Source organism: Bacillus rossius, chromosome 13, assembly GCF_032445375.1.
Source record: "Bacillus rossius redtenbacheri isolate Brsri chromosome 13, Brsri_v3, whole genome shotgun sequence".
Classification (NCBI taxonomy): Eukaryota; Metazoa; Arthropoda; class Insecta; order Phasmatodea; family Bacillidae; genus Bacillus; species Bacillus rossius.
In genome coordinates, this window is record NC_086340.1 from 3,310,162 (window position 1) to 3,335,558 (window position 25,397).

A 25,397-nucleotide genomic window follows, 5' to 3' on the forward strand; every position below is an offset into this window, starting at 1 on the left:
CACAAACAAATTCTTATGTTCACAAATGAGCGAAAAAATTTACTATTTTCATTGCAAATTTTTTGCAGGGATTAATTTTATTTATTAAAAAAAACAATGTTAACATGTTAGGCTAGCAAACACCATGTACGAAGGCCGGAAACTACATCCGTCTGAACTGCTTTAGCACACCACATGGGTAGGTGAAGTACACAGCTGTGTATTTGAATTAAGATAGAGCCAAGTGACAAGGCGGAAGCATGATTGCAAGAGGAGTTGATACAGGTAGGTGGGTGCTGCAAGGACATCTGGGACGGAACAAGTGGAGAAGGTAGTCGGGAAAAGCAGACAGGCCCTGGGCTTGCTGGTCAGGGGAGGAAGCAGCAGTGTGGGACCCTCATACAGCAGTTCTTCAGGGAACTGCAGGGGGTGCAGACGACAGCAGCTACGCGGGTGCAGGGTAAGTGGAGGAGAACTGATAGTGATGAAAAAGGAGAGTACAGTCCAACAGAGGTGAAGGAAATGGGGTGGGAGATATGGAAGGACTGAAGGCAGAGGGATGTACCAAGTGATGAGAAATATGGACAGGGGTTAAAATGCTATGGTTGTGAGAATTATAGGGCATTGAGGAGTGTGTGTTGGCTAGAAGTGTAGCTCAGTAAGGAGAATGAGGTAATGCTTGCCACCAGGTTTTTTTTTTCACCCATTCGCAGCAACAACTATAATAATAATATTCAATCAAATCACATCTTTGCTTCTATATGGTTATTTTGTGACACGTGATTTAGGGTAATGTCTTTTTTTACATGCAATATGAATATCAATACGATTCCCACGACTGATATGCTAAGATAATTCAATGTATATCATGTATGATGAGGAAAAACCGCCCAAATATTTTGCTGGGGGCCCCACTTCGTCACCACGCACATACGGCTGTTACCAGATTCCTTCACGCGAGATATTGACAAACACGAGCATTTAAGCAACAGGAAACACGCTAACGCGAATAAACGCGGAATAGCGCACAATAATCGTGTGGATAATCTATGCGAAACGTCTTGTTTATCTTTACAATACGGCTTTTTCGCATGTGTCAAAATTTCAATGACAATACGATACAGAGCAGACAATCACTATTAATCCCTTTGTCACAAGAAGTTACGATTGAACAATTTAATTTCAAGCTAAATAAAGACCGACACCCATAATCAATCAAAAACATGATGAGATCACAATCATAATTCTATGAAAATATGACGGACTGACCCATCCCTGCGTAACCTTGCACACAGAAATCATGATTCCGAGACCGTAAAGACAGGAATGTTTGCCCTCAGCACTCAAATGTGCTTGAACACGTACACGATTTCAATTAAGATGCGATAAAGAGCACAACATAAAGTAAATACATGTCAACTTACTTGAATTTTCGTCACAGAATTCACTTCACTCTCTCCATTGCAAGTTTTTCTGTTGCACGAAGCACGGCAATCTTCTAAAAAAAAAAGCGCCGCTACTACCATCTCGTGGCGGCTGTCGGAACTCGTTTCTAGCGGCCTTTAAAAAAAAGAAAATCAATTCATGCGCAGTTGTTACGAGGACGGTTGTTAATTGAAAGTGGTTGTTTTCGAAAACTGTTTGTTATTCTATACTTTCATGTTACTGTTCGTGTAATTAACTAAGTTTTCATCAGATTGCCGAAATTATGATGATGGAATTAGCGTCATTATTCGGCTGAGAGTACGTAGTATTTAAAGCAATGGTACATTAACCTTTAATTTCTGAAGTAATTCATAATAGTGAAGTATTTTGCGATAAGTTATTGAAGGTATTTGCTTCTAATATTCGTTTCGTACTGATTGTGTAGGAGGTAGCCAGTTAAAATATTTTCTTTTTTGTTATTTGATTATTGCTGTCAATAATTGGTAATTTTTGGCAGACAATTTAAAATTATTTACCAATAAACAACCAAGAAAATAGGCTAGACTCTACCCTGACCCATGCCAACATGTAATAAATAATAGGCCACATTTTAAGTCATCATTTTGTGTATATTTTGTTCTGCATAGTTTTTTTTTTTAGTAGTTATAAGCGTAATTCTGTAAAACAGTATTGTGATATTGTAAGAAGAATTTTATTACCTCAGGTAGTATGATGATGATGCCTTAGCACTTGTGTCTGACCACGGTGACCCCTAGACAAAGCTGCAGCCAGTAGCGAATCGGGGGGTAAGGCTTATAAGGGGCTCAACCCCTCCCCCCACCCTCAAAAGTGTCTGGGTCCACCCCTGAAAATCTCAAATTAAACTTGATATTATCCTACTTTCTTAGTAGGTACTTGACTACCTACAGTACAGAAGGCCCTCAGCTGGGTCAAGCCCCTCTCGAACCAAAATCCTAGCTCCACCACTGGCTGCAGTACACTGGTATTCATGGCAGGGTGATCCTGTAGTGTCTGACATGCAGTGGAGGCAGAGGAACACGACACATACTACTGGTGCCAGGACCCATGGCTCAGATGCCCTAGCGGTGAAATTCTTGAGTCGCGAATATTCCGTAAATAAAAAAATAAAATGTGGAAAATACGTTTTTCTAACACTAAAAATGTTCCTCCTCTATTTACCCTGTAAACAGAGTACCTATCTTAATTCCTTCTGGTTTCTAAGAAATTATCATTTGTATGTCAAATTAGAGAGCCTACGCAGTGAAGCAGCCGTCACATTGTTGTGCTTTAATTGCATAGCCGATCCTGTCGTTTCCCATATGTAAGAACATGTATATTCTGCATTTCTCAGAAAACTGTAGGAATTATGAAATTTTGTTTACAGGGTAAATAGAGGAACACCTTAGTGTTCAAAACAACATATTCTTAAATTTTTATTTTTGACGTGATAACGTCTTATAAATCTATGAACGCCGGCTGCACGCACGAAAAATTGTCACGTTCCGCCTGAGCCGAGCGTGCAAGAACCGGCCAGCCACCGTGCGAGAAAATCTTCTATAACATCAAACAGGTTAAGGTGGGCTTTTCAACTAATTGATCGTGATTATATATTAAAACAAATAATTTAAATTAAATTTGCAAAAACTGTAAATATTATTTGAAAATTGAAACGTGTGGAATTTCTCATCAATGTTTTCTTATGATGTTATCACGTAAAATTATCGTCCGTAAACCGACTTTACAGACGACCCCCCCCCCCCCCCCCTTTTATGTACGGAAAATCCGCGACGCCAGAAAATTACCGCTCTAGCCTCCAAGGTGACGGGTCAAATGATGTTAGAGCTTGCATAGGTGTATCACGGTTGTAGCGTCGCTTGTAACGGTCGCTCCCAGGGTCGCCAGGGATGGCTGGAGTGAACGAGACCTTCTCGACGGCCGCGCCCAGCTCGGTGGTCCCGCCGGAGGACGAGATGTCGACGGTGGAGCCCGACCTCGCGGCCCGGTCCTCGGGCATCCCGCTGATCTTCGTGCCCCTGGGGCTGGTGGTGGCCGTCATCATGCTGTCCGCAGGGGTGAGCAGACTGCCGCGGGTGTCCCCCCTACAGCGCCGCTACACTCCAGACTATCCGCGAGATTAAGTGGCAGGGCCACCACGCAGGGGTTTAGCCAGGGGGGGTGGGGGTTAGGGGTTCAAACCCCCCCCTTAGCACCAAATCTTTAATTAATTTCTTATTCATCACTCAAACAAATTTCATATTAAAATTAATAACATTTTTGCCATTACAATATTTAAATTTAAGAACAGAAAACTGCTAAAATAGCACTATTTTACACCTTAAAATCCAAATTTTCCTGGGGGAGGACCCCCGAACCCCCCACTTTAATATGGGTGGGGGGGGGGGGGATGTCCCATGCTTCTTAACACCCCCCCATACACAAATCCTGGCTACGCCACTGCTACCACGGATAGTGAAAATCGCGGATAATACGCAAAAGAGCCGAAAATGGGAAACATTAAAGCAAACATTAATTTAAACTTAAAAATCTAAAAATTTATATACAGTAAAAGTTACCATTTTAACAGTAAAAATTGTTAACATGATGATAAAATTTTAGTATTTTACTGAATAATTAACATACAATACATTTCAGGAATGTTTTACTGCATACTGCACACGATACTCTGTTCAGTAGAGTTCAAATTTGCTCACTCGTAATGAAATACGGATTTACGTATGTGCTGTATTTTTTCGTAGCATGCGCGGATATTACGCACTGCGGATCATCCGCCCGCGGATAATAGGGAGTCTACTGTATGTGCGATTTTGCGTTTAAGTTAATAGAATTACGCTCTCAAACCTTGTGAATTTATGTACGTATACAGTGAAAATGTGAATTTTTAACTCTAAACGGTTAAATAACCTGTCCTTTGTTGGTGTTATTTTACGACAAAACTGTGAGCTTTACAAATGCATATGAAGGTTAAAATACACTCACTCATGTGACTGTAAAAATACATCTACCTCGTAGGAGATACAGCGGTCATCTATTTCCGTGAAATGATAGTAAAATTCTGAAATTACTTATTTCCAGAAAGAGACAAAATTACTTATTTCCAGAAAATAGATATATTCACACCGAAAACAGTGTTTCTATATTCCTACTGGATTCTAAGAAATCACTGTTAATAGATTTACAATACTTGTGTGTTGATGCGGTTGCCGCAATTTTTTCCTTTCCCGAGTAGGTCTTTGTGTGTATATGATTTGGAGAACTTTAGTTGAATTGTGAAAATTCTAATAATTGAGTTAAAAAAAAAAATTAATATTCATCGGATACCTTTGCAGCATTTTATCACTGATTTCCATTTCTTCGCTATGGTCGTTCTTCAACCATATTTTGTAAACTATTCACGCTCTCGTGTGTCCAGTAAGAATAACATTAAGAGAAACACTTTGCTTTTAAACAAATTATGTGCAATCACAGAGCTAATACATTATATTTATTTATTAATTTATTTATTGCCTTATTTTAAGTGGCGAAGTTAAGGCGTACCGGCTTGTCTTACACTTAACCACATACGTCTTTACTAACTAGGTACACATACCAAAAATTGTCACACATACATTTAAATAAAAACTGAATTAACATATAAATACAAATATGAAAATAATAAAATATTAGCATATACGATACACATGAGCTACCTGAAGTATAACGTATTATAGGCATATACTATAAAAAGGTCTTTTTTTTAAATCTATCTAATGCTTAAGTTATAAAGATTGAAAGATATTTAATAACCTTTAACCTAAATATATATGAAAAAAGCTAATGAAACAACAAACAATTTAGATGTATAAACCAATACATTTTCTTACAATAAATCATACATTCACACATATTCAATCACACATTCTGATACCACAGCTGAATATCTTGTGCGTTTGTGGAAGTCCGTGTATTGTCGCGAGAGAATGGGGAAAATTGACCGTTGCCCTTGAAGGTGCAATGCGGAGAGTGATTGGTACCAGCAGTTCAATAACTTGTAACTTGTCACGTTACGTCGGTGTACTGAGAAGCGTCGGCGGAGCGTGCTGTGGAGACGAGCGAGCCTGCGGGGCGCTGCGCAGGTGTTCCTGATGGTGCGCAAGCGCAGGCTGGACCGGCTGCGACACCACCTCATGCCCCTGTACAACTTCGACCCTGCGGAGGAGGGCGAGGACTGGGAGGCGGAGCTGCTGGATGAGGGCCCGGAGCACCGCGTGGGACGCAAGGTGATGCCCCGCCGTCGACGCACCGAGCGAGCCTTGTTTCCCCCCCCCCCCCCACCAGTCTTCTGCAGTCCTCGTGGGACTTGACAACACCTGGCTCTCTGACCCCTGTTGCGAGTGATCCCCTGTCGTGACGAGGGCGCCGGCCAGCCTTAAACTCAGGGAGTAAACGGGTTCTCACCTGGTGGCTTGCAACAGGGAGCCAGGACAACAGCGGCCACTCGAGACGCCCCTTAGTTCAGTCTGTGTCGTTAAGGCACTGGCTGCTAAACGGCGAGGACCACTCGCGAGTCGCTAGCGGCGAGGTGCGGAGCAGCGCTCGGACGAGTCCGTCGCGGATGGCAGGCGAGCTACGACTGCCTCCCACGCACCGGCGCACGGCGAGCGGTGAAGCAGGGGAGGGGGAAGCACGAGACGCGTGGGAGACAGTACGCGGTCCGAGTCAGATTGCACTGTCATTTATCTCACCAGCCGCCGCGCTCGGGTGCGCTCGCCGCTCGAAGCACCACTCAAACACTTTTTTTTACACTCATGCCCGGACCAGACGGCCATGGGCGACAGCGGGCCTAGGGACCAGGATAGACACGAAAGATGTCGTCACACTCTTGAAAACCAGGATAAAAAACAAGGCTCCTCCGCGCTGGCGATTGTTTCTTTGTGAATTTGGCGGCTGTCTGTAAGAGAAGCAGTTGCCCAATTTGTCCGGGCCATTCGGGAAGCATTTTCTTCCGCACTGGATGGCTGTGATTGGTGTGCTGACACTAGACACAGGACATGAAGAAAACAAAAACCTGCCAACAAGGAAACAGTAAATTATGCTAGAGCAGGGATTGTCTCCACGTCCATGCTAGACAAGGTCTCATTCAGCTGACATTCTGGCGGGTTGCGAGTTGTGATCACCCGCCCGTGGAAAATAACCTATCGCCATTGTGTGTTGCTTACTGAGGTAACGTTAACAAGATGGCGAGCACAAGTGAAATATCCTGTAATCTGGTTGGATATTATGGTCAAGTGAGGAAAAAATGCAATGACGTTACCAATAACTCTTCTAAAAATACAGTTTAAAAACTAAATCCGAAATCAAAAATACTTTTTGGCCCTCAGCGAGCTCTTAAATGCTTTTTGTGAGCAGACCCCACTCGGATATCTTGAGTAGTTTTGAAATTGCGTTGTTCTTCCTGAAGCTCTGCACACCGCGTGTGTGCCCGGGTAGGCGGGGGCCTTAATGGCTACAGGGCGATGTGTAATGCGTGGTTTGATTGTGTGTGTGTTGTGTTTGTCTGCAGGGCTACAAGTCCACGGTCACGGAGACAACCGAACTGTTTGCGAGGTAAAATGCAGAGCGCTTCGTGGCGCTCGATCTTCACGATCTTCAACTAAAGGATCTTCCAACAGTGCGTTCATTGGACACTGCGTCGGTCTAGTCATTCACAGCCGGAGACAATGTCTGCAGCGCAGCTATTGGGCGGCAGCAACTTTCAGCTGTTTTTTCTATTTACATCTTGCTAATACTCCGCATTGTGATACTATTAGTTACCAAGAGATCTGAACTCCAGCTAATTATGTTATGTAATGCTTAGTTTTCATGCAGTACAGCCCTGTTATAAGCATCACGCTTGTAACAATGTTGTTTTACAGTCCATGTAATTTATCCATGACATAAAAAGATGTGTATTTCCTGGGTATAAAATTTCATATTCTAATATATCCTGCTTTTAATGTCATAAGAAAAAAAAGCTACAAAATGAAAAACATTATTCATTATATTTGCATTGTGACTGCCAGAAAAATAAGTCTTCTACTGATTGAACTTTTACAAGTGGGGAAAACAGGTCTGGGAAGGATTACCCATCTAATTGATTGCTGTTTTATTTATTAGCTACTATGTACAATGTTTACAAAATTATGACAATTTTAATGCTTTAATGACAAGTTCATAAGTCGACTATTTATTCTCCCCACTGGAATTCTGCTCAACAGTGGCTCGTTCTACTTGTCATGTTTTCACGCACCTCGGTCGCAACACTGCTTCGCGCTGCTCTCTCGTCCGTGCCACGACACCGCTCCCAATGCCCCGATCTTCACACACAAAGGTCACTCACCTTCTCTTTACTCTCTGGTCACTCTGAGGATCTGTCAGTAGTGCCACCAGCCCACGTGCACATCACATGCAGTCTCTTGTCACCCTCGCTGGAGGTCAGCGTCATCTTACATGCCTGCAGACATTCTGCCCTGGGACTCCGGGGTGTCATGTCATCAGAGTCTAAGCTGCGAGAACAACGGTGTGCTAGTTATGCCACTTCACGCGGACGTGTCCAACACTCAAGAGGGAACAGAGAGGCGCTGCTGCTAATTGGATCACCACATAGCGGAGTGACAGGCACTACCCTTGCCCATCACCACCTAGCGGAGTGACAGGCACTACCCTTGCCCTTCACCACGTAGCAGAGTGACAGGCACTACCCTTGCCCATCACCACCTAGCGGAGTGACAGGCACTACCCTTGCCCATCACCACCTAGCGGAGTGACAGGCACTACCCTTGCCCTTCACCACGTAGCAGAGTGACAGGCACTACCCTTGCCCTTCACCACGTAGCAGAGTGACAGGCACTACCCTTGCCCTTCACCACGTAGCGGAGTGACAGGCACTACCCTTGCCCGTCACCACCTAGCGGAGTGACAGGCACTACCCTTGCCCGTCACCACCTAGCGGAGTGACAGGCACTACCCTTGCCCGTCACCACCTAGCGGAGTGACAGGCACTACCCTTGCCCGTCACCACCTAGCGGAGTGACAGGCACTACCCTTGCCCGTCACCACCTAGCGGAGTGACAGGCACTACCCTTGCCCGTCACCACCTAGCGGAGTGACAGGCACTACCCTTGCCCGTCACCACCTAGCGGAGTGACAGGCACTACCCTTGCCCTTCACCACGTAGCAGAGTGACAGGCACTACCCTTGCCCATCACCACCTAGCGGAGTGACAGGCACTACCCTTGCCCTTCACCACGTAGCGGAGTGACAGGCACTACCCTTGCCCTTCACCACGTAGCGGAGTGACAGGCACTACCCTTGCCCGTCACCACCTAGCGGAGTGACAGGCACTACCCTTGCCCGTCACCACCAAGCGGAGTGACAGGCACTACCCTTGCCCGTCACCACCAAGCGGAGTGACAGGCACTACCCTTGCCCATCACCACCAAGCGGAGTGACAGGCACTACCCTTGCCCTTCACCACGTAGCGGAGTGACAGGCACTACCCTTGCCCGTCACCACCTAGCGGAGTGACAGGCACTACCCTTGCCCTTCACCACGTAGCGAAGTGACAGGCACTACCCTTGCCCTTCTCCACGTAGCGGAGTGACAGGCACTACCCTTGCCCGTCACCACCTAGCGGAGTGACAGGCACTACCCTTACCCGTCACCACCTAGCGGAGTGACAGGCACTACCCTTGCCCGTCACCACGTAGCGGAGTGACAGGCACTACCCTTGCCCGTCACCACCTAGCGGAGTGACAGGCACTACCCTTGCCCGTCACCACCTAGCGGAGTGACAGGCACTACCCTTGCCCGTCACCACCTAGCGGAGTGACAGGCACTACCCTTGCCCTTCACCACCTAGCGGAGTGACAGGCACTACCCTTGCCCGTCACCACGTAGCGGAGTGACAGGCACTACCCTTGCCCGTCACCACCTAGCGGAGTGACAGGCACTACCCTTGCCCGTCACCACCTAGCGGAGTGACAGGCACTACCCTTGCCCTTCACCACGTAGCGGAGTGACAGGCACTACCCTTGCCCTTCACCACGTAGCGGAGTGACAGGCACTACCCTTGCCCGTCACCACGTAGCGGAGTGACAGGCACTACCCTTGCCCGTCACCACCTAGCGGAGTGACAGGCACTACCCTTGCCCTTCACCACGTAGCAGAGTGACAGGCACTACCCTTGCCCTTCACCACGTAGCAGAGTGACAGGCACTACCCTTGCCCGTCACCACCAAGCGGAGTGACAGGCACTACCCTTGCCCTTCACCACGTAGCGGAGTGACAGGCACTACCCTTGCCCTTCACCACGTAGCGGAGTGACAGGCACTACCCTTGCCCTTCACCACGTAGCGGAGTGACAGGCACTACCCTTGCCCTTCACCACGTAGCGGAGTGACAGGCACTACCCTTGCCCTTCACCACGTAGCGGAGTGACAGGCACTACCCTTGCCCTTCACCACGTAGCGGAGTGACAGGCACTACCCTTGCCCTTCACCACGTAGCGGAGTGACAGGCACTACCCTTGCCCTTCACCACGTAGCGAAGTGACAGGCACTACCCTTGCCCTTCACCACGTAGCGGAGTGACAGGCACTACCCTTGCCCGTCACCACCTAGCGGAGTGACAGGCACTACCCTTGCCCGTCACCACCTAGCGGAGTGACAGGCACTACCCTTGCCCGTCACCACCTAGCGGAGTGACAGGCACTACCCTTGCCCGTCACCACCTAGCGGAGTGACAGGCACTACCCTTGCCCTTCACCACGTAGCGGAGTGACAGGCACTACCCTTGCCCGTCACCACCTAGCGGAGTGACAGGCACTACCCTTGCCCTTCACCACATAGCGGAGTGACAGGCACTACCCTTGCCCGTCACCACCTAGCGGAGTGACAGGCACTACCCTTGCCCGTCACCACCTAGCGGAGTGACAGGCACTACCCTTGCCCATCACCACGTAGCAGAGTGATAGGCACTACTCTTGCCCGGGAGGTGGGGCCTCCTTTGAACCCCCTGCGAGGCACCCCGGGCTGACAGGCCTGCCTCGTCTCTGGCATCCTCCTAACAGTATCAATACAGCAAATTAATTTGAAGAGTTGCAGTAAGACTTTTGATTAGCCGTCGCCATCTGGACCAGGACTATGACAGGTAATTGAATAGTCAGATAACAGAGATCTGTTGATACTTATGTACAGTAACGTGATTTCAATGCAGGCTTGGGGTGCAAATGCAAACAAAATCCTTTAAAACTAAATAATGCGTGCATACATACATTTGTAGCTTAATACAGTAGGATGTGTAGAAGTAATCTTTAGAAAAAAATTTAAGTTGTTTTTTCTTTGTTGGTACAGTTTTTTATATAGAAAATAACATACAGAAATTATGGTTAATCAAAGTTCTACTGTATTTATATGAACATACTACTTCAATTTAAAATGAACCCATGGAAATAATACTCCAATAGGAGCAAATATCTTTATAAGCACTGCTCATTTATTGTTAGTTTTCTTTATTATGGTAGCTATTGTAGATAGTGAAAAGTTCTAACTACCTAATAGTTAATCATGAAACATATTTAACAGCAGTAATACATTTTAAAATAAGTTCCTACTTAAGATGTTTATTTTTTTTATTTTCTCCTTGAAAATGTTTATAACAGGGCTCTACTGTATCCTTATTCTTACGTATTGTGTAAAATGACATATCATTATTATACATTAACAAATTCTACTGACTAAAACTGTAAATGTGATTGTATAATTTCTACATTTTTTTTTTTTTTTTTTTTTTACATGTTTTGGCAGCTGAACTTGTTTATGACTGATGTTACTTGCCCTGTGTAAGAAATGTTACGTATGATGTGTTGCTGTTGTGGTTATGAGGGTAGCATAACTTCTTGTGCACTGCCGACTATTGGCGCCACTGTTTACTCAAAGAAGAGGCCCTTGCGGTCTTTGTTGAAGAAAAGAAAAAAGACAAAGGCAGTGTAAAAAAAAAAAGCTGTTTGAATCAATGAGAAAATATTTTCCATGCAAAGTTATGGTAAGGCTGGTTCGTGAAGCCTTTTGCCGTTTAGCCGTCTTATAATAAATATATAAGTTCTTAATTTAGCACTCTGTTTCTAGAGTAAAAATGTAGCAATCTGAAGGTGTGTAACATCTTATCTACAAGGAGTTACTTCACATATGTATACTTGGAGTTAAGTCACTTATGGCTGTGAAGAATAAATGTAATAATTAAGAACTTTAAAATCCACAAATAATTTTTATCATTTGTTGTCTTCGTACTAGAGATGTTTTGCATTATAGACGCAGCTATGAATTAGTGTTGTTAATACTGATACTGTATCAAACATCACATGTGCCCAGTTCTTGCAAAAAGCCTGAAGAAAGTTTTTTTTCTACTTCATGTGGAGTGGGATGTCTGCTTTTGAAACACTCCAACCCATTATCCTTTAAGTGTGTTTTACTGATGCTTAATTTTACATTTCTTTGCTCAATGTATATATGTGTAGTTGCAAATAAAGTACCACCTTTATTTATAAAAGTATCACACTTGTAATGTAATCATGAAGTAAGAGTGTTCTCTAGTTTCCGACAAATGATGAATTATATTATATATTTAAGTATAGACTAGCAGATTGTTTCAAGTTTGGCAAACAACTGTAAAATCTATGGCTTTGACTAATTAACAAACACAACTTTAAAGTGTAGCCTTTATATACAGAAAAATTGGGAGGAAAAAAGATGACCATGAAACAATAAACACGTAAATAGAAAATATCTGCAACACCGGAATGGAGAAAATAAGTATTGGTTGGAAACGATGATTACTCACGCTCAGCAACTGCAGTATTCCATCTGATTGCACAAAATTTCTTGATAAAAAGCTCTGATCCAGTTATTCTAATGTAATCTGCCCTCCTTGCAGGTAGGTACATGCATAAAATAGTAACTGAGCCTCAAAAAACTAACAACGTCCAATTGTATAGAATAAATTCCAGTTTTGAAAGCACCTTGGACCGTATGAAGCCCACAGCTACCAATTTCTAGCAATGATGGCGAATCTTCACCAAAAGTGTCTGATATGTATTTTCAAAGCTAACAAAAATGCCCAGTTTACATTGAGGGCATCCATAGATACTTAAAATTAAATGCACCTGTTGGTATAATCCGAACGTGGGAAGCACATGCTGCAGTACGTACGTCAGCAGGATAACAGACCAGTTTGTATCACATGATTTAACGCCACTTCCGAATCCGATGGTAAATAAAAGAAAATGGACGTGGGAACTGTTCGTTATTTTCCATTCAAAAATAAAAAAAAATGGGATGCAATACACTTGATGCTACGTCAATGCAAGCAGATCAATAAACAAAAAACGTATTGCCAACTACAACCTACCAAACAAAAATTCCCTGATTACAATATTCCCTGATTTTTCCAGGTATGGAAGCACACAAATTAGTATTTTTCCTTTTGTGTTTACAGTATAAAAGTCCAGATTAATAAAACATTCGTTAACATCGCCAGAAGCAAAACGTTTGGTTTAATATTTTTGTCACAAGAAAAAAAAATTAATTTAGTAATTTCCCAGACTTTCCCAGATTATCCATGGACCTTTTTAATTTCCCTTTTTCTCTATACCTGTAGCGACCCTGTATAACTACTAGCACTGTGGTTACTGGCAAACTTGCATGGGGGGGTGTAGACATATATTTAGTGCACTTGTAAGCACGATGGCTGCAGTTGTCACCGAATGTCCACTTCAAATCGAGGGAAAATCTCTCGCAAAAACAATGCTTGGGCACAGTTGTGCCAAAGACACGTGGGTGCCAGTTCACTGGCTTCACCACGAGAGGGAGGGACTGCCACATGGCCTCATGCTCTCTCTCTGGCTGGTTTATTCTTGGATACCGTGCCATAGCAGCGCAGCAGACACATCACTTGTCGGCACCAGACGTGCACTGCTCTCAGCTTCAAACCGCTGTCGAGAACACTGTGAATTATACTTACCCATAGTTACATTTATTTCAAAAACCTACACAGGTTAAGTTATTTACACATATATGTTTAACCACAAATTGCAATATTATTTCATTTAACCTTAAATCCAAAAATTCACATAAGGGCTGCACTACACTTTTTAACACTAAAAGTCTGCCCCATATGTGGGTTAATACTGCATTTTTATTGTAATATTGTAGAATGGGTATATGGCCATCATAAATAAAATGAATGAACCTTTGTAAAGTGTAAAATATGAGCTCATTTTGTCACTATTTCACAAATTGGGCCTTTTGTTTTAAATTTTGCAGGAATCATTTTAATACAGCCTCCATTCATGAAATTTTGTGTTTATGAATATTACCTGCATCTATCAATTTTTAAGAACTTGATTTTGACTACACAAATTTTCCACTACACAACCATGCAATCATTTGAAAGGAAACAAAACAAATAATATAATAAAATTTAAGAACATTACTTAATTGGTACATTTATTTATATAAAAAAAAAGGAAACACAACGTGGCACAATTTTACAGAGGAGCCGAAAAGGGAAACTATCATAAAATAGAATGAATACATTAAAAAGTAGATGTGAACACACCTTGTGCGACTATGTAACTTTTCTGGTCACAACTTCACCGAATGTAATACTACTATCGACATTCACCTAACATTCCTAAGGACTAAAATTTTCAATTACTGACACAAACTCAGCCTGGCAGTTAGAAACAGGAGGAAACACACACACACCTGATTACACACATTCGTAACACATAATGGCCATTTATGTTTGGCAAAGTTTTTTTTATATAAAGAACTAAAAACTGACCAATCCATAAATGTGCTGGGATTCCAGTTTATAAAACTGCCCTCATTGTAAGAGTAAAAACATTCTTTGTCCTCCAGGTCCAAAACAACGTGACAAATTTGCACACGCATTTAATCTTCTCCTTCATCATCTTCCTCCTCCTCCTCTTCTTCGTCCTCGGCACTCTCTTCCACCTTCTTGTCATCCTTCTTGGGACGTCCGCGCCCGCGCCCGGTCGCCGCTATCTGCAACAACGCTCGCCACACTCAGTTCTCCGGTGCTACAAGTCCCCCACTTTCACATTTGAACATGGCAAGAACCAAAATAACGTAATAAAAAACCTGGTCTGGATGTTACAAGTCCTCCACTTTCAAATTTGAACATGGCAAGAACCAAAATAACTAACGTAACAAAAAACCTGGTCTGGATGTTACAAGTCATCCAACTTTCACATTTGAACACAGCAAGAACCAAGATATCTAGCGAAATAAAACACCCCGGTCTTCCCAACCCCAGCTTTGTGACATTTGTTTCCATTCCAATCAGTCTCCGAGGGTAACACTCACCTTGGGCGCGGCTTTAGCGCCCTTCTTTTTGGAGCCCTTTGGTCGGCCACGACCCCTCTTGGCCGGCGAGGCGCCATCAGACTTCTTCACCTCCTTCTTGTCGTCCGCCGTGGATCTGTTCCTCCTCTTGGCCTCCTGCAAGCACGTCAGTTCCAAGAGCCGCGTCAACCGACATGCATAGCTACGTTTGGTGAGTTTGCCATCGTGCCGCTGGCTGTGGTTTCCGAATAAACTGAACACACTACACCGTCACTGGGAATATTCAATCTGTTCATTCCAGATTCCTCCCATTAAATTACGCCAGCTATCCAGGCGAAACAAAATTAAACTGTGCGACACACACTTCCAACACGTCCGTGGTAGCATGACGGTAGCACAAATAAACACAACACCCATTTACAAAATGAAACTGGACGTTAGCAGGAATGCCATCACTCGCATATTTTAATAAACGTTTGCTATCATTAGTAAAACGATTAAATAAATACTGTACTTGTTCTTGACTATCACAATCACAAAGTTGTCTTTCACCACTGATAGGGGTTACAATAACATTAATTTCCCAATTCTCACAAACAATTTTTTTTTTTTGGTTTAACCATTGGGTTATTTTGGTAACCAAACCAAACAATAACAATAAATTCTATTTTATGTTGGCTTTATGATGAAAATTAGTACGTGGTTTGTTACCAAGTAAAAAATTCTAACAATCAGTTATTTCAGCAGTAACACGGATGAAGTCTGTGCTTGCTATAGTGACATAGTGAAGCTGAAACTGTTTTCCACTAGATATCCCTGAATCTAATGCCACCAACATACCGTTTACTAGACACTAGCTGCAACCTTATCCTGCGTTTCTCCTCCAGAGATCCTTTGGAATACAGGCCATTCGAGATTTCGAATGTTTAATGTCAATACGTTTCGGCCAGGGCACTAGCCTAACCTAAGACTTTTCCACCCTAAACCAACACCTGATTTATTGGGGGGGGGGGGGGGGTTAGTCTAAAACCTCACCACAAATCACTAAGGGGGAGGGGGGGTTAAAAATTTGCTAAAAATACATCACGTGATTAATGGACGACCCCTAACTTACAATATACTTATAAATAGGTAGCATTTATAAGGTTATCGCTGAAAATATGAATGGGCTAATTTACTCAAAACAATTCTAAGCCAAACCTAACCTAACCTTTTCAAGATTACTGCTGGATTAGAGTCAAACCATCAATCAATCAGTCAAAAATATCTTGTGGTGTGCTCACCATTTCACAATGCAATCCATCCTATTAAGTGTTTGTTAATCTGAGATACTTGCATATTTATATGAAGTAAAGGTAAGTTGGGCCTAAAGGTAAGTTAATTGATAATATTGTAGGCCTACATATGCTTATGAACTTTTATTAGAGGGGGAAAACATTTCTAAATAAATAAGGCTAACCTTCAACATGTGTGTTAAACCATTCCCTCATAGCTGGATGATCAGCTTTTTCCAAAGGAATGTTAACCTACAGCATCATATTAACAAAATCAGAAACAAATTCTTGTTTTCTGCACTTTCAAGCTTGTTTGCTTTATTCACGCTGTCTCCTATCGAGATGTGTTTAGACACGGTAGAATTTTCTTGACAAAATAATTGTCTTTCCTGTTTTGTTTTGTGTGTCATTTGCCACATGCTTTTTGCACATGTCTGTGTGTTCAATCAACCAGCTCGTTGCAGAACTTGCACATCATAATTTTGTCCTGCTGATCAAAAATATAAAATCCATCCGATTTCATCTCTCTTTCGCGATCAAACATTGTCAAAGTTTTCGGCATCTTAGCCATAAATTCAATTGTATCATAAAACTTACAAAATGTGGACGGTATTTGGAAACACTCATAGATATGTGCACGCAAAAATTACTGCCATCGTAGCTCCATGCGATTAAATTAGGTTAGAAAAATCGACACCAGTGCGCCTTGCGGCAGAAACGACCATTATTCAAAACACAAAAACTGTGGACAGTCAATTTTGTTATGTTGGTAGTGCGCACATATCGATTGTTGACAATTGTTACATTTTGTTTTCATTTGCGATGGCAATACTTACTGCTTGTAAACAGAGTAATAAAAATACGTGGATTTCAGTAACTTGTCAAAATGAAGATAATATCACGGCACTAGTCCCTCAGTCTATGTTTATTTCACGCCTATGTTTATGATGGCGTAAATAAATAGAATTTGCGACATAAGGACATTATTTTGTGCAAAAATGTGTGAATTTTGCACGAAAATTCGTGAATTTCGCGATTATGTCGAAATCATAGGAAAGTCACAAAATTAGTTTAAAGTATCAAATTTTCGCGTTATTTCGTGAATTTCGCGCTTCACCATTTTTCGGGGTCTCTAGGTATAATACATTAAAAATTGTGTAAAATTTTGATAATGGTTGGTTAGGTTAACTTGGCTATATTTAATATTTGTAATTCCAAACCAATTTTTCTTACAATGGTTCAAGGTTTTTAATGTAGCTAACCTGACCTTGACAATTCTCACAATAGCACAGATTTGTAATAAGTAACTTAACCTCACCACTCATTATGGTGGTAAATAACGAAGTATCACAACACCCTCATAGAGAATGATTGTAAAACATGTCAGGAAGTAAAAAAAACTATTTAGAATAATTAATTAATTTTAATTACCTAAGAAACACTCTCGAATAGGCCTCATTCAAAACTGTTAAAAACAGACCTTGGAATCACATTTAACTTTCTATTATTTTTTTTATTCCAAACATGCATAATTATGCCAAATAATGAATTGCCTTTTTTTCTGTAAAAAAAATAGTATTCTCTGTACCTTTGTTGATGTCTACCGATTTTTTTTCCAGCACAATATTCTTGCCACAAGAATAGAATAAATAAGTTTCAATACTTCCATTAAAATTCTTTAAATTGTGAACACACAATCCTACAAATATCAGACAGTAAATATTTAATTTATGAAATAATTGAAAACGATAACATGTTCACCACAATGTGGGAAAAAAATTCTTATTAATGTAAAATTACTACTGAACGCAACTGTTTTTGTTTACTGAAGTAAACTGCAATTAAGATCAACATTAGACTAAGCATCACCAAAATCACTGCTTCATATTTTGTAAATAAAAAAAAAAACACACATAAGACCGTCTTTCCATACCACAATTCCCATTTCCTTATCAATTTGAATAATTTTAGGGCTTTCTTCCGTTACCATAATCAGGGTGGCCACACAAAATCTCAAATGAAATTCATTGACTTTTCCAGGTTTTCCTGACCCAAATTTTGCACTGTTACACTACTTCACTTATAAAAATTAATCAGCGTTCCTTTTTTCAAGCTGCAAGTATTCGACAATTGAGTAAACAAAGATTGAACCTACTTTTATTCAAGGTGGGGCAATATAACGGTAATATGTATTTCTAGTTTTTTATTATCCATGTACAAAACTCACTGAGAATAAAAACATGAGATTATGTAAGTAACCCAAATGAATTGAACCAGACCAGTTACCAAAATAACAGACAGTAATTCTAAAGGAGAGCAACTTTTCAACAAAAATTATTTCATAATAAAATTTCCAAGATGCTTCTTTCTTTCTTTTTTACTTCCTGACATGTTTTCCAATTATTATCTAAGAGGGCATTGTAAAACTAATAGTAGTTTACCAGTAATCGACCATTTTAAAGAGTGGTTAGGTTAGATTACATTCATTAAAAACACTTAGTGTGGACGGTTGTTTAGGTTAGGTTACCTAACTTAGATTTACTTTTAAATTGTTTTATCTGTTGGTTATAGTCATGAAAAACACTATAAAATAGTAAGGATGTTTGGTTAGTTTAAGTTAGCTGCATTATATTGGTAATTACTAACCAATTGTTCAAGCAATATCTAGGGATTGTTAATGTAGCTAACTTAACTCATCATTTTGACAATATCACAGTATTTGCAATATGTAATCTAACCTCACCACTTGTATCACAACACCCTCTTGTAACATATATCAAAACATAAAAAGATGCTATTTAAAGTTTTTATTTATTATTTCTTTTTTTTTTAATACAGAAAAGCTGCTCTTTTTACGAATTACTCAAATAAGCTTTGCAACCCTGATATTTAGACCATAACCAAAAATATTTGATTAGAATAAGCCTAACACAAAACCTAAACATAGACCTTAGAAGAATTCAACTTTTTATTGATTTTATTCCAGACTTGCATTATCATTCCAAATTATATAATGGCTTAAAGGTTTCCTGTACAAATATAGCATTCTCGGTACTGTTGCAGATGTCTAACAGTTATTTTATTCACACAATATTCTTGCTAATAGAATACTATTAAAAGTTTCAATACTTCCATTAAAATTCTTTAAGTAAATTGTAAATACATGTCTACAGATACTAGGCAGAAATTATTTTATTTATAGATTAACAGTGAATGATATGTTTACCTTGAAGAGTGAAAAAAAAAAAAGGGGGGGGGGGGGGGGGAAGAATGGTCTTGAATCAAAAATAATAAGTACCGTGCCGACCGAAGATGTTATGTTTACTGAAGTGAAGCGCCATTAACAGTTCGACCACAATCTTATTTTTTCCCCTCCAATCACGTGTACGCTGACTTTCTTCCATAACACGATTTCCCATTTCCACATCAATTTTTTATCACTTTAGTGATTTTCAGCCACCGTGGATAATCAATCGCAACAGCCAAACTTCAGTTATCATTTCAACGGGACTTTCAAAAATACAGTCCATGCACTTTCAAACCACATGCAGACGTCTGTTGTCCTTTAACCACCATTGGGGCTTGAAGATCTTTTGCAATGCAGCGTTGTCAAGTGTAGAATAAGCCGCGCACCGTGCTTTTAAACACACATTTAAAAAAATTCAGTGTTAATTATTGGATGAATATGGAAATATGCACGCATGATTTTGAAAATGATACAACTAGCTCACGTTTTTATAAAGAATGGCCATTAAAGACAGCATCATAATGCTGAAAACATGAAAAATTCCCTGACTTTTCCCAGTCAGTGACCACCGTGTAAAGCAGGACACGCACTCGTTCGACACAGCTCAGCCGTCTCGGAACAACTAGCCAATGTCCGTGCACTTGAACGGCAATGCTCGGGCCGTTCCTCCTGTCACACAGCTGCCAATCAGCTGACATAAACGATATACGTGAAGTGCTCGTACAAATCGTTCAAATGAGACGTGAAGTACTCGTACAAATCGTTCAAATGAGACGTGAAGTACTCGTACATATTGTTCAAATGAGAAGTTCTCATGACGATATTACGATCGTGGTTCCGTAAGATGGGTTGTTAAAAAACATTTGCCCAGATTCAGGGTTCATCGTATAAATTTAAAGATAAACGAGCACGGCGAATGTTATCACCTAGTTTCCAAATTTTCCATCAGGATTAGAAAACATTTTTCAATATTTTAAAATGTCCGGTGACAAATTCTTTTAGCTTGTACGAAAAATATTATTGCAAAAAAAAGGGGAACACACATTTTAAAAAGGCAATAGTAGATACATTTGAGTGCGGTGAATTTTAAAATTTATCCATAGTGATAATTTTCACCATTCTCACTATAATTGTGTGTTTAAAACACATAAACACATTAAAAAAAACAGTACACGTACTGGCAAATTATCAACAATGTCAAATTGTAGACAGATTGGTACCTTCCTAACTCATTCCTCAAAAAGCCATCCAGTTCCGATGCCAAAGCGTGCCGACAGCAAAATGTCTAGACAAGCCGAGCCGTTCCGATCAAGTGCACGGCCCTCCATTTGAAAGCATGTATTCGTACGATTGCCAAACAAGTACGCATACGTAACACCATGTTATCAAAACGTAGTAGCTCACTTGCTGCATTGATCTATAGACCCTGAAACTTCTGCCTTGAATACAACAAACAAAAACTCTATTTTAATTTCATAGTTATCATAAATTTAAATAAAGTTAACCTTATTTATTTTGTGATCTTTTTGCGGTGCTTGAAAATTACCCGCCTCTTATCAACGTAGTCACTACATTTGGGGGCCACACAACAAAAAGGACATTTTGCTTTATAATTAAATGAAAAAAATAACGATCGCAGGTTTTCATGGCCATTGCCTGCAGTTTCTCGGCTTCTGGGTGTGGGCCGTGTCAGGTCATTGTCTTGCAACGTTTCGGAAGTCTTTGTAGCTGCCATCATCAGGTAGACCAAGTCTGTCATTGGCCGACCAGCCCAGCCAACCAGACACCTGCATCCTCTGCACCAGTCAGTCAGACTTGGTCTATCTGATGATGGCAGCTGCAGTGACCGCCGGAACGTCGCAAGACAATCACCTGACATGGCCTACACCCAGAAGCCAAGAAAAGGTAAATATTTTGAAATTTGTAACGCCAAATAATTATCAGACTAGTTCTGTTCCCGCAGGATTTTTTTTTCCCACCAGTTTTCCAAACCACAATTTCTAATCACACCCATCTCTAAATTTAACCCTTTTAATGAGTTCTCTGTTTAAAGTTTAATTTTTTAAGTACATCAGTCAACTTCAGAAACTAACTGTAATTCCATCTCGGGTGATAAAATAATAGTGAGTTACAGTTTTGCCATTTAAAAGAATCATAAAAATACAGAAAAGTAAAAAAAAGAAACTCATTTTCTGATTTTTATATGCTATATTTAGATGTGCCCCTCTCCCAAATAATTACTGCAACACAATATTCTATTTCATTAATCATACATTTGTAAAATGTGGCAACAACAAAGAACTGTTGTAAACAATTTTATTGGTGGAATGTCCAAGATTGATACAAGCAAAGAATAACTTTATGTGGACGATGATAGCAGCTTATGTAATGCCTAAGATATTTTATGACTCAACAATAGGTACTTAAATCATGTTAAAAGAAACTATTCAACATGTGTATTGCCGATAAAATTACTTCCATTAAACATTATACCCACAGAAATAAAATGTTTTAAACTAAAAAAAAAATGTATCAATATCCCGTAAGGGAAGTAATAATACTGCCAGAAAATCTGGAATTTTTCATACTATATACGAACGATTTGAAATGTGAATCACAAACAACTTAATTAAATCACAGGGAACATATTGACACAATCTGGTAATAAAATTTCCTAAATTCCCGGACTCTCCAGAACGAAAACAGAACAGTTATCAGAGTTGTCTACTCTTGCTGTCTCGAGACCATCAGTCACGAACCTCGTATTCAGTCAAACTCAATTCTGTAATTGTTCTGTAGTTGTATTTCCAAATATTATTTTTAAAATTAACTTTGTTGTTTTCATGATGCAAGCTATAGAAGTTACCAACACACATTTAATTTTGAAAATATGTAAAAAAAATATATTTGAGAATACATTATTCCGTGTAGGTAACACTTTCAATTGTATTTTAATATAAAATATCAGAATAAATTAAGCAATTGAATGTGTGTGAATCAGAACTGTTCCATAAACTAAATATAAAACTTTCATACAATTTTGATACACAATAAGGTACAATTACCCTCAATTCTACTTAAAGAAATAAATACGGACATCTTATCTTTTTAAGTCAGAAAACAAGACAATAAGGTACATGTCACTCACAACCTATTGGAACCTAATGGCATAACTTAATTTATCTATACCCAGACTTAATATTCCTTTTTTTTTTAAGGAGGCGCTGCAAGTATTTCTTTACATGTAAACTTTGTAATCATTGCTTTTTGCAGATTAAGGCAAATGGGCAGCAATTCAAGGTAAGATTGGTTGTTTCACCAACATTCATAACAGCTATATTTACAATTTTTAACAAATATTTTTAAGTGCAGAAAAAACCATCAACAACTTTACTATGTAAATTAAGTATTTTTCTATTAAGCCGCGAGTTTCAACACTTACCAAATGTGGCTCGCTGGAGTCACATTAGGAGCATCTGCTGATGTATAGAAGCTAATTATTTAGAATTACAGCCAATCCTTGAGGACAGACATAAAATAACCTAGTTTTTTTTTGGGAGGTAATCCCTACACTGGAAATCAACAAGCAGCAAACCTAAAATTGATAATTCACACTCGAGGGCGTACCTTGACATCCGATGACCCCTTAGCAGGGCGGCCCCTCTTCCTCTTCTGCTCGTCTACGGCAGCGGACTCATTGTCGGACATGGTCGCGAGCTTTGTTGCAAGACTGTTCCCTCGAACTGCCACCAAAAACATTTAAGTGCTTGTTAACAAACACAATCATGTAACACGCGCGGTCAACACTACATCCTGTCAATGCATATGGCACGCTAACAAAGAAATTTTTTTTAGTATGCATAATTAATTAACACTGTCTAAATTATATAGAATTTTTTTAAAAAACCAAATATAATGCAATAATTCCGCGCCCGCCATTTTCAAATCGAAAGCTTTTATGAAGTGAAGAACGGCTCATGAATTTTTCTCTATTTTTAGAACCCGTAAACAATGATAATAACGAACGTTAACTCCGCTGCAAAATATCCTACCCACAACAGTAACCTCAGAGAACTCAACTCATGAACCGGAGCATTTAAATAAAAATAAAATTTCTGGGAAAAACGTTAATCAAACCGCATGCCACACCACTCGCCACCGGATCCCTCGCTTCGATCCGGTAGACGCCATAGCTTATACCTTGTAGGTTCGGTATCCATTAGCACAAGCAATTCCTAATTTTTAACTCGTTACATTCGATAGCTACGACAAATTAGCACTAGCCATTATTTTATAACAAAAATAATCTTCATTCTGTCAAATTTTAAGGACCTAATAAAATTCCAACGCTTCGGAATAAAATCACAAAGCATTAAAATTCTTACCCTCTTACCTCCAACAGCAAGTGACGGCTTGGCGTTCCAGAGAGGGCTGTAGATGCCGCGCGTTGCCACAGAGAGCGTCAATCTCCCGCTCAAACGTCAGACCCTCCCAAAATCCGTTACAACTATTCTATTTTATTTCGTTTAAGATTATATTTATTTTTAACCATTATTATTTATAATTTGTACGAATTTATTTTTTATTTTTATTCGCAATACATCAACGTATTAATTTTCGAACATAATTTTTGAGACGTTCCTATGAACTTTTTTTTCTTTATTTCCAACAAATTTAATTAGTAGTATACAAAAAATAAGAATTTAAATTAATAGTGATTGTGAACATAACGTTTATTTTTTTTTTCAAACGTCAATTTTAAATTAAAAAATTAAATACACGTGCAATCTCACAGATAAACACCTTTAACAAATTAAAAATTGCTTTATTGTTGTTTGGAGCATAATAATTCTAGAAATTCTAAAGACATTCAACGTTTCAAATATCTTTCATGGTTATTGTGTTTTATTTTAAATAGTTAAGTTTATTCTTAATTTAATCGAATAACGTATTTTTAAAAACATGCGCGCGGAATCCATGTAAACAAAGTAAAAAGTAGTCCTTAGTAAATAAAGCGATTTATCTCCAAATTAAACAAATATTTATGTTTTTAATAACTTATTTATTTGAGTTTTAGCATTTCTTGCCGTAAATAAAGTTACTTTATTTTCCCGTATATAACCAGAAACGTTAATGGTTACTGAGGCCAAAACTGATTAGATTCAAAAGCAAATGCAAGACACTGACAGGCAATAATTAAAATAGAGCAAACTAGCCATCAATAATCAAATCATTAATTTTCAATTAATACAAGTGGACACAAGTATTTTTGTTTTACCATTATAGAGCCATTTATTGTGGTAGAAATCATATTAGTTAACTAATAACATGCAATAAGAAATTAAAGTCTCACATAATCTACTCTTGCACAAAAGGTAATAAATATCACATAATCCTCAACACTTCATCAAGCTGGTACAGCAAATCTAATTCTACTCACTACAAGTTTGCTCAAGCCGAATATCTATCTTTTATTCCAGCAAAAATTTTAATTTAACATTTCATTGAATGGGCAAATAATTTTTTCAGGCCCCCTCTCCATTTAGAAATAATCAATTTTTCAACTGAAAGTTATTACGAATAAAATTGTTATTATGGTCCTTCTATCAGGGTAAACAGAGCTTAGAAGTATATTTTTGTACTTAAAACCAGCCTCTTCTTGGTGCTTGGGTCCCAGGGATTTTGCCCCCCTACCCCTTTCACCATTCCACACAACGGCCTGTATGTACTCCAAAGTATTCAACATATATTTAAATGTTTACATCACATGTTATGCGTCTTTATTCTGTAGTCGTGCAACTTCAAATAGGCTTTGGTTCTTGTTGCTCAGTAGCAGCCGTAGGTCACATTGCTTCTCAAACAGTTGAAATTGCAGGTGTTGGAACGGCTCACCTTGCATCTCCCAACGTAACACACTGTCTTCGTTGATGACTTGATGCGTATGTCCAAAAGCTTACATCAAGTCATGCACTCCCATTGCACAAATCTTTCAAAGATAATGTCTTCGTTGATATTTTGCGAAAAGTTTGAGTTGTAAGGGGGTTTGTG

At 39.9% G+C, this 25,397-nt stretch overlaps 3 protein-coding genes across 5 annotated transcripts in view; 1 reads left to right on the forward strand and 2 right to left on the reverse strand.

Annotated features, from left to right (window-relative positions):
* The window catches only part of LOC134538582 (uncharacterized), a 76,407-nt gene extending 74,920 nt beyond the window's left edge, over window positions 1–1,487 (reverse strand). The window contains exon 1 of the mRNA XM_063380007.1: window positions 1,404–1,487. The gene's annotated coding sequence lies outside the window, so the exon portion shown is untranslated. The remainder of the gene's footprint in view (window positions 1–1,403) is intronic.
* Window positions 1,488–1,566: 79 nt separating this feature from the next.
* Window positions 1,567–12,012, forward strand: LOC134538110 (uncharacterized protein C3orf18 homolog). Of its 2 annotated transcripts, none has more exons than XM_063379135.1 (4): window positions 1,567–1,744; window positions 3,319–3,497; window positions 5,559–5,702; window positions 6,986–12,012. In XM_063379135.1, exons 2-4 carry the CDS (start codon window positions 3,330–3,332, stop codon window positions 7,031–7,033), a joined length of 360 nt encoding a protein of 119 aa, XP_063235205.1. In that variant the 5' UTR covers window positions 1,567–1,744; window positions 3,319–3,329; the 3' UTR covers window positions 7,034–12,012. The 2 variants fall into 2 exon arrangements, with proteins under 2 accessions (XP_063235205.1, XP_063235204.1); XM_063379134.1 differs by having other exon boundaries at window positions 1,567–1,722.
* Window positions 12,013–13,937: 1,925 nt separating this feature from the next.
* Window positions 13,938–24,025, reverse strand: LOC134538112 (high mobility group protein I-like). 2 transcript variants are annotated; one of them, XM_063379137.1, is made up of 4 exons: window positions 23,735–24,025; window positions 22,977–23,092; window positions 14,850–14,984; window positions 13,938–14,528 (listed from the first exon to the last, which is right to left on the reverse strand). In XM_063379137.1, exons 2-4 carry the CDS (start codon window positions 23,055–23,057, stop codon window positions 14,415–14,417), a joined length of 330 nt encoding a protein of 109 aa, XP_063235207.1. In that variant the 5' UTR covers window positions 23,058–23,092; window positions 23,735–24,025; the 3' UTR covers window positions 13,938–14,414. The 2 variants fall into 2 exon arrangements, with proteins under 2 accessions (XP_063235207.1, XP_063235206.1); XM_063379136.1 differs by having other exon boundaries at window positions 23,743–23,851.
* Window positions 24,026–25,397: the final 1,372 nt, after the last annotated feature.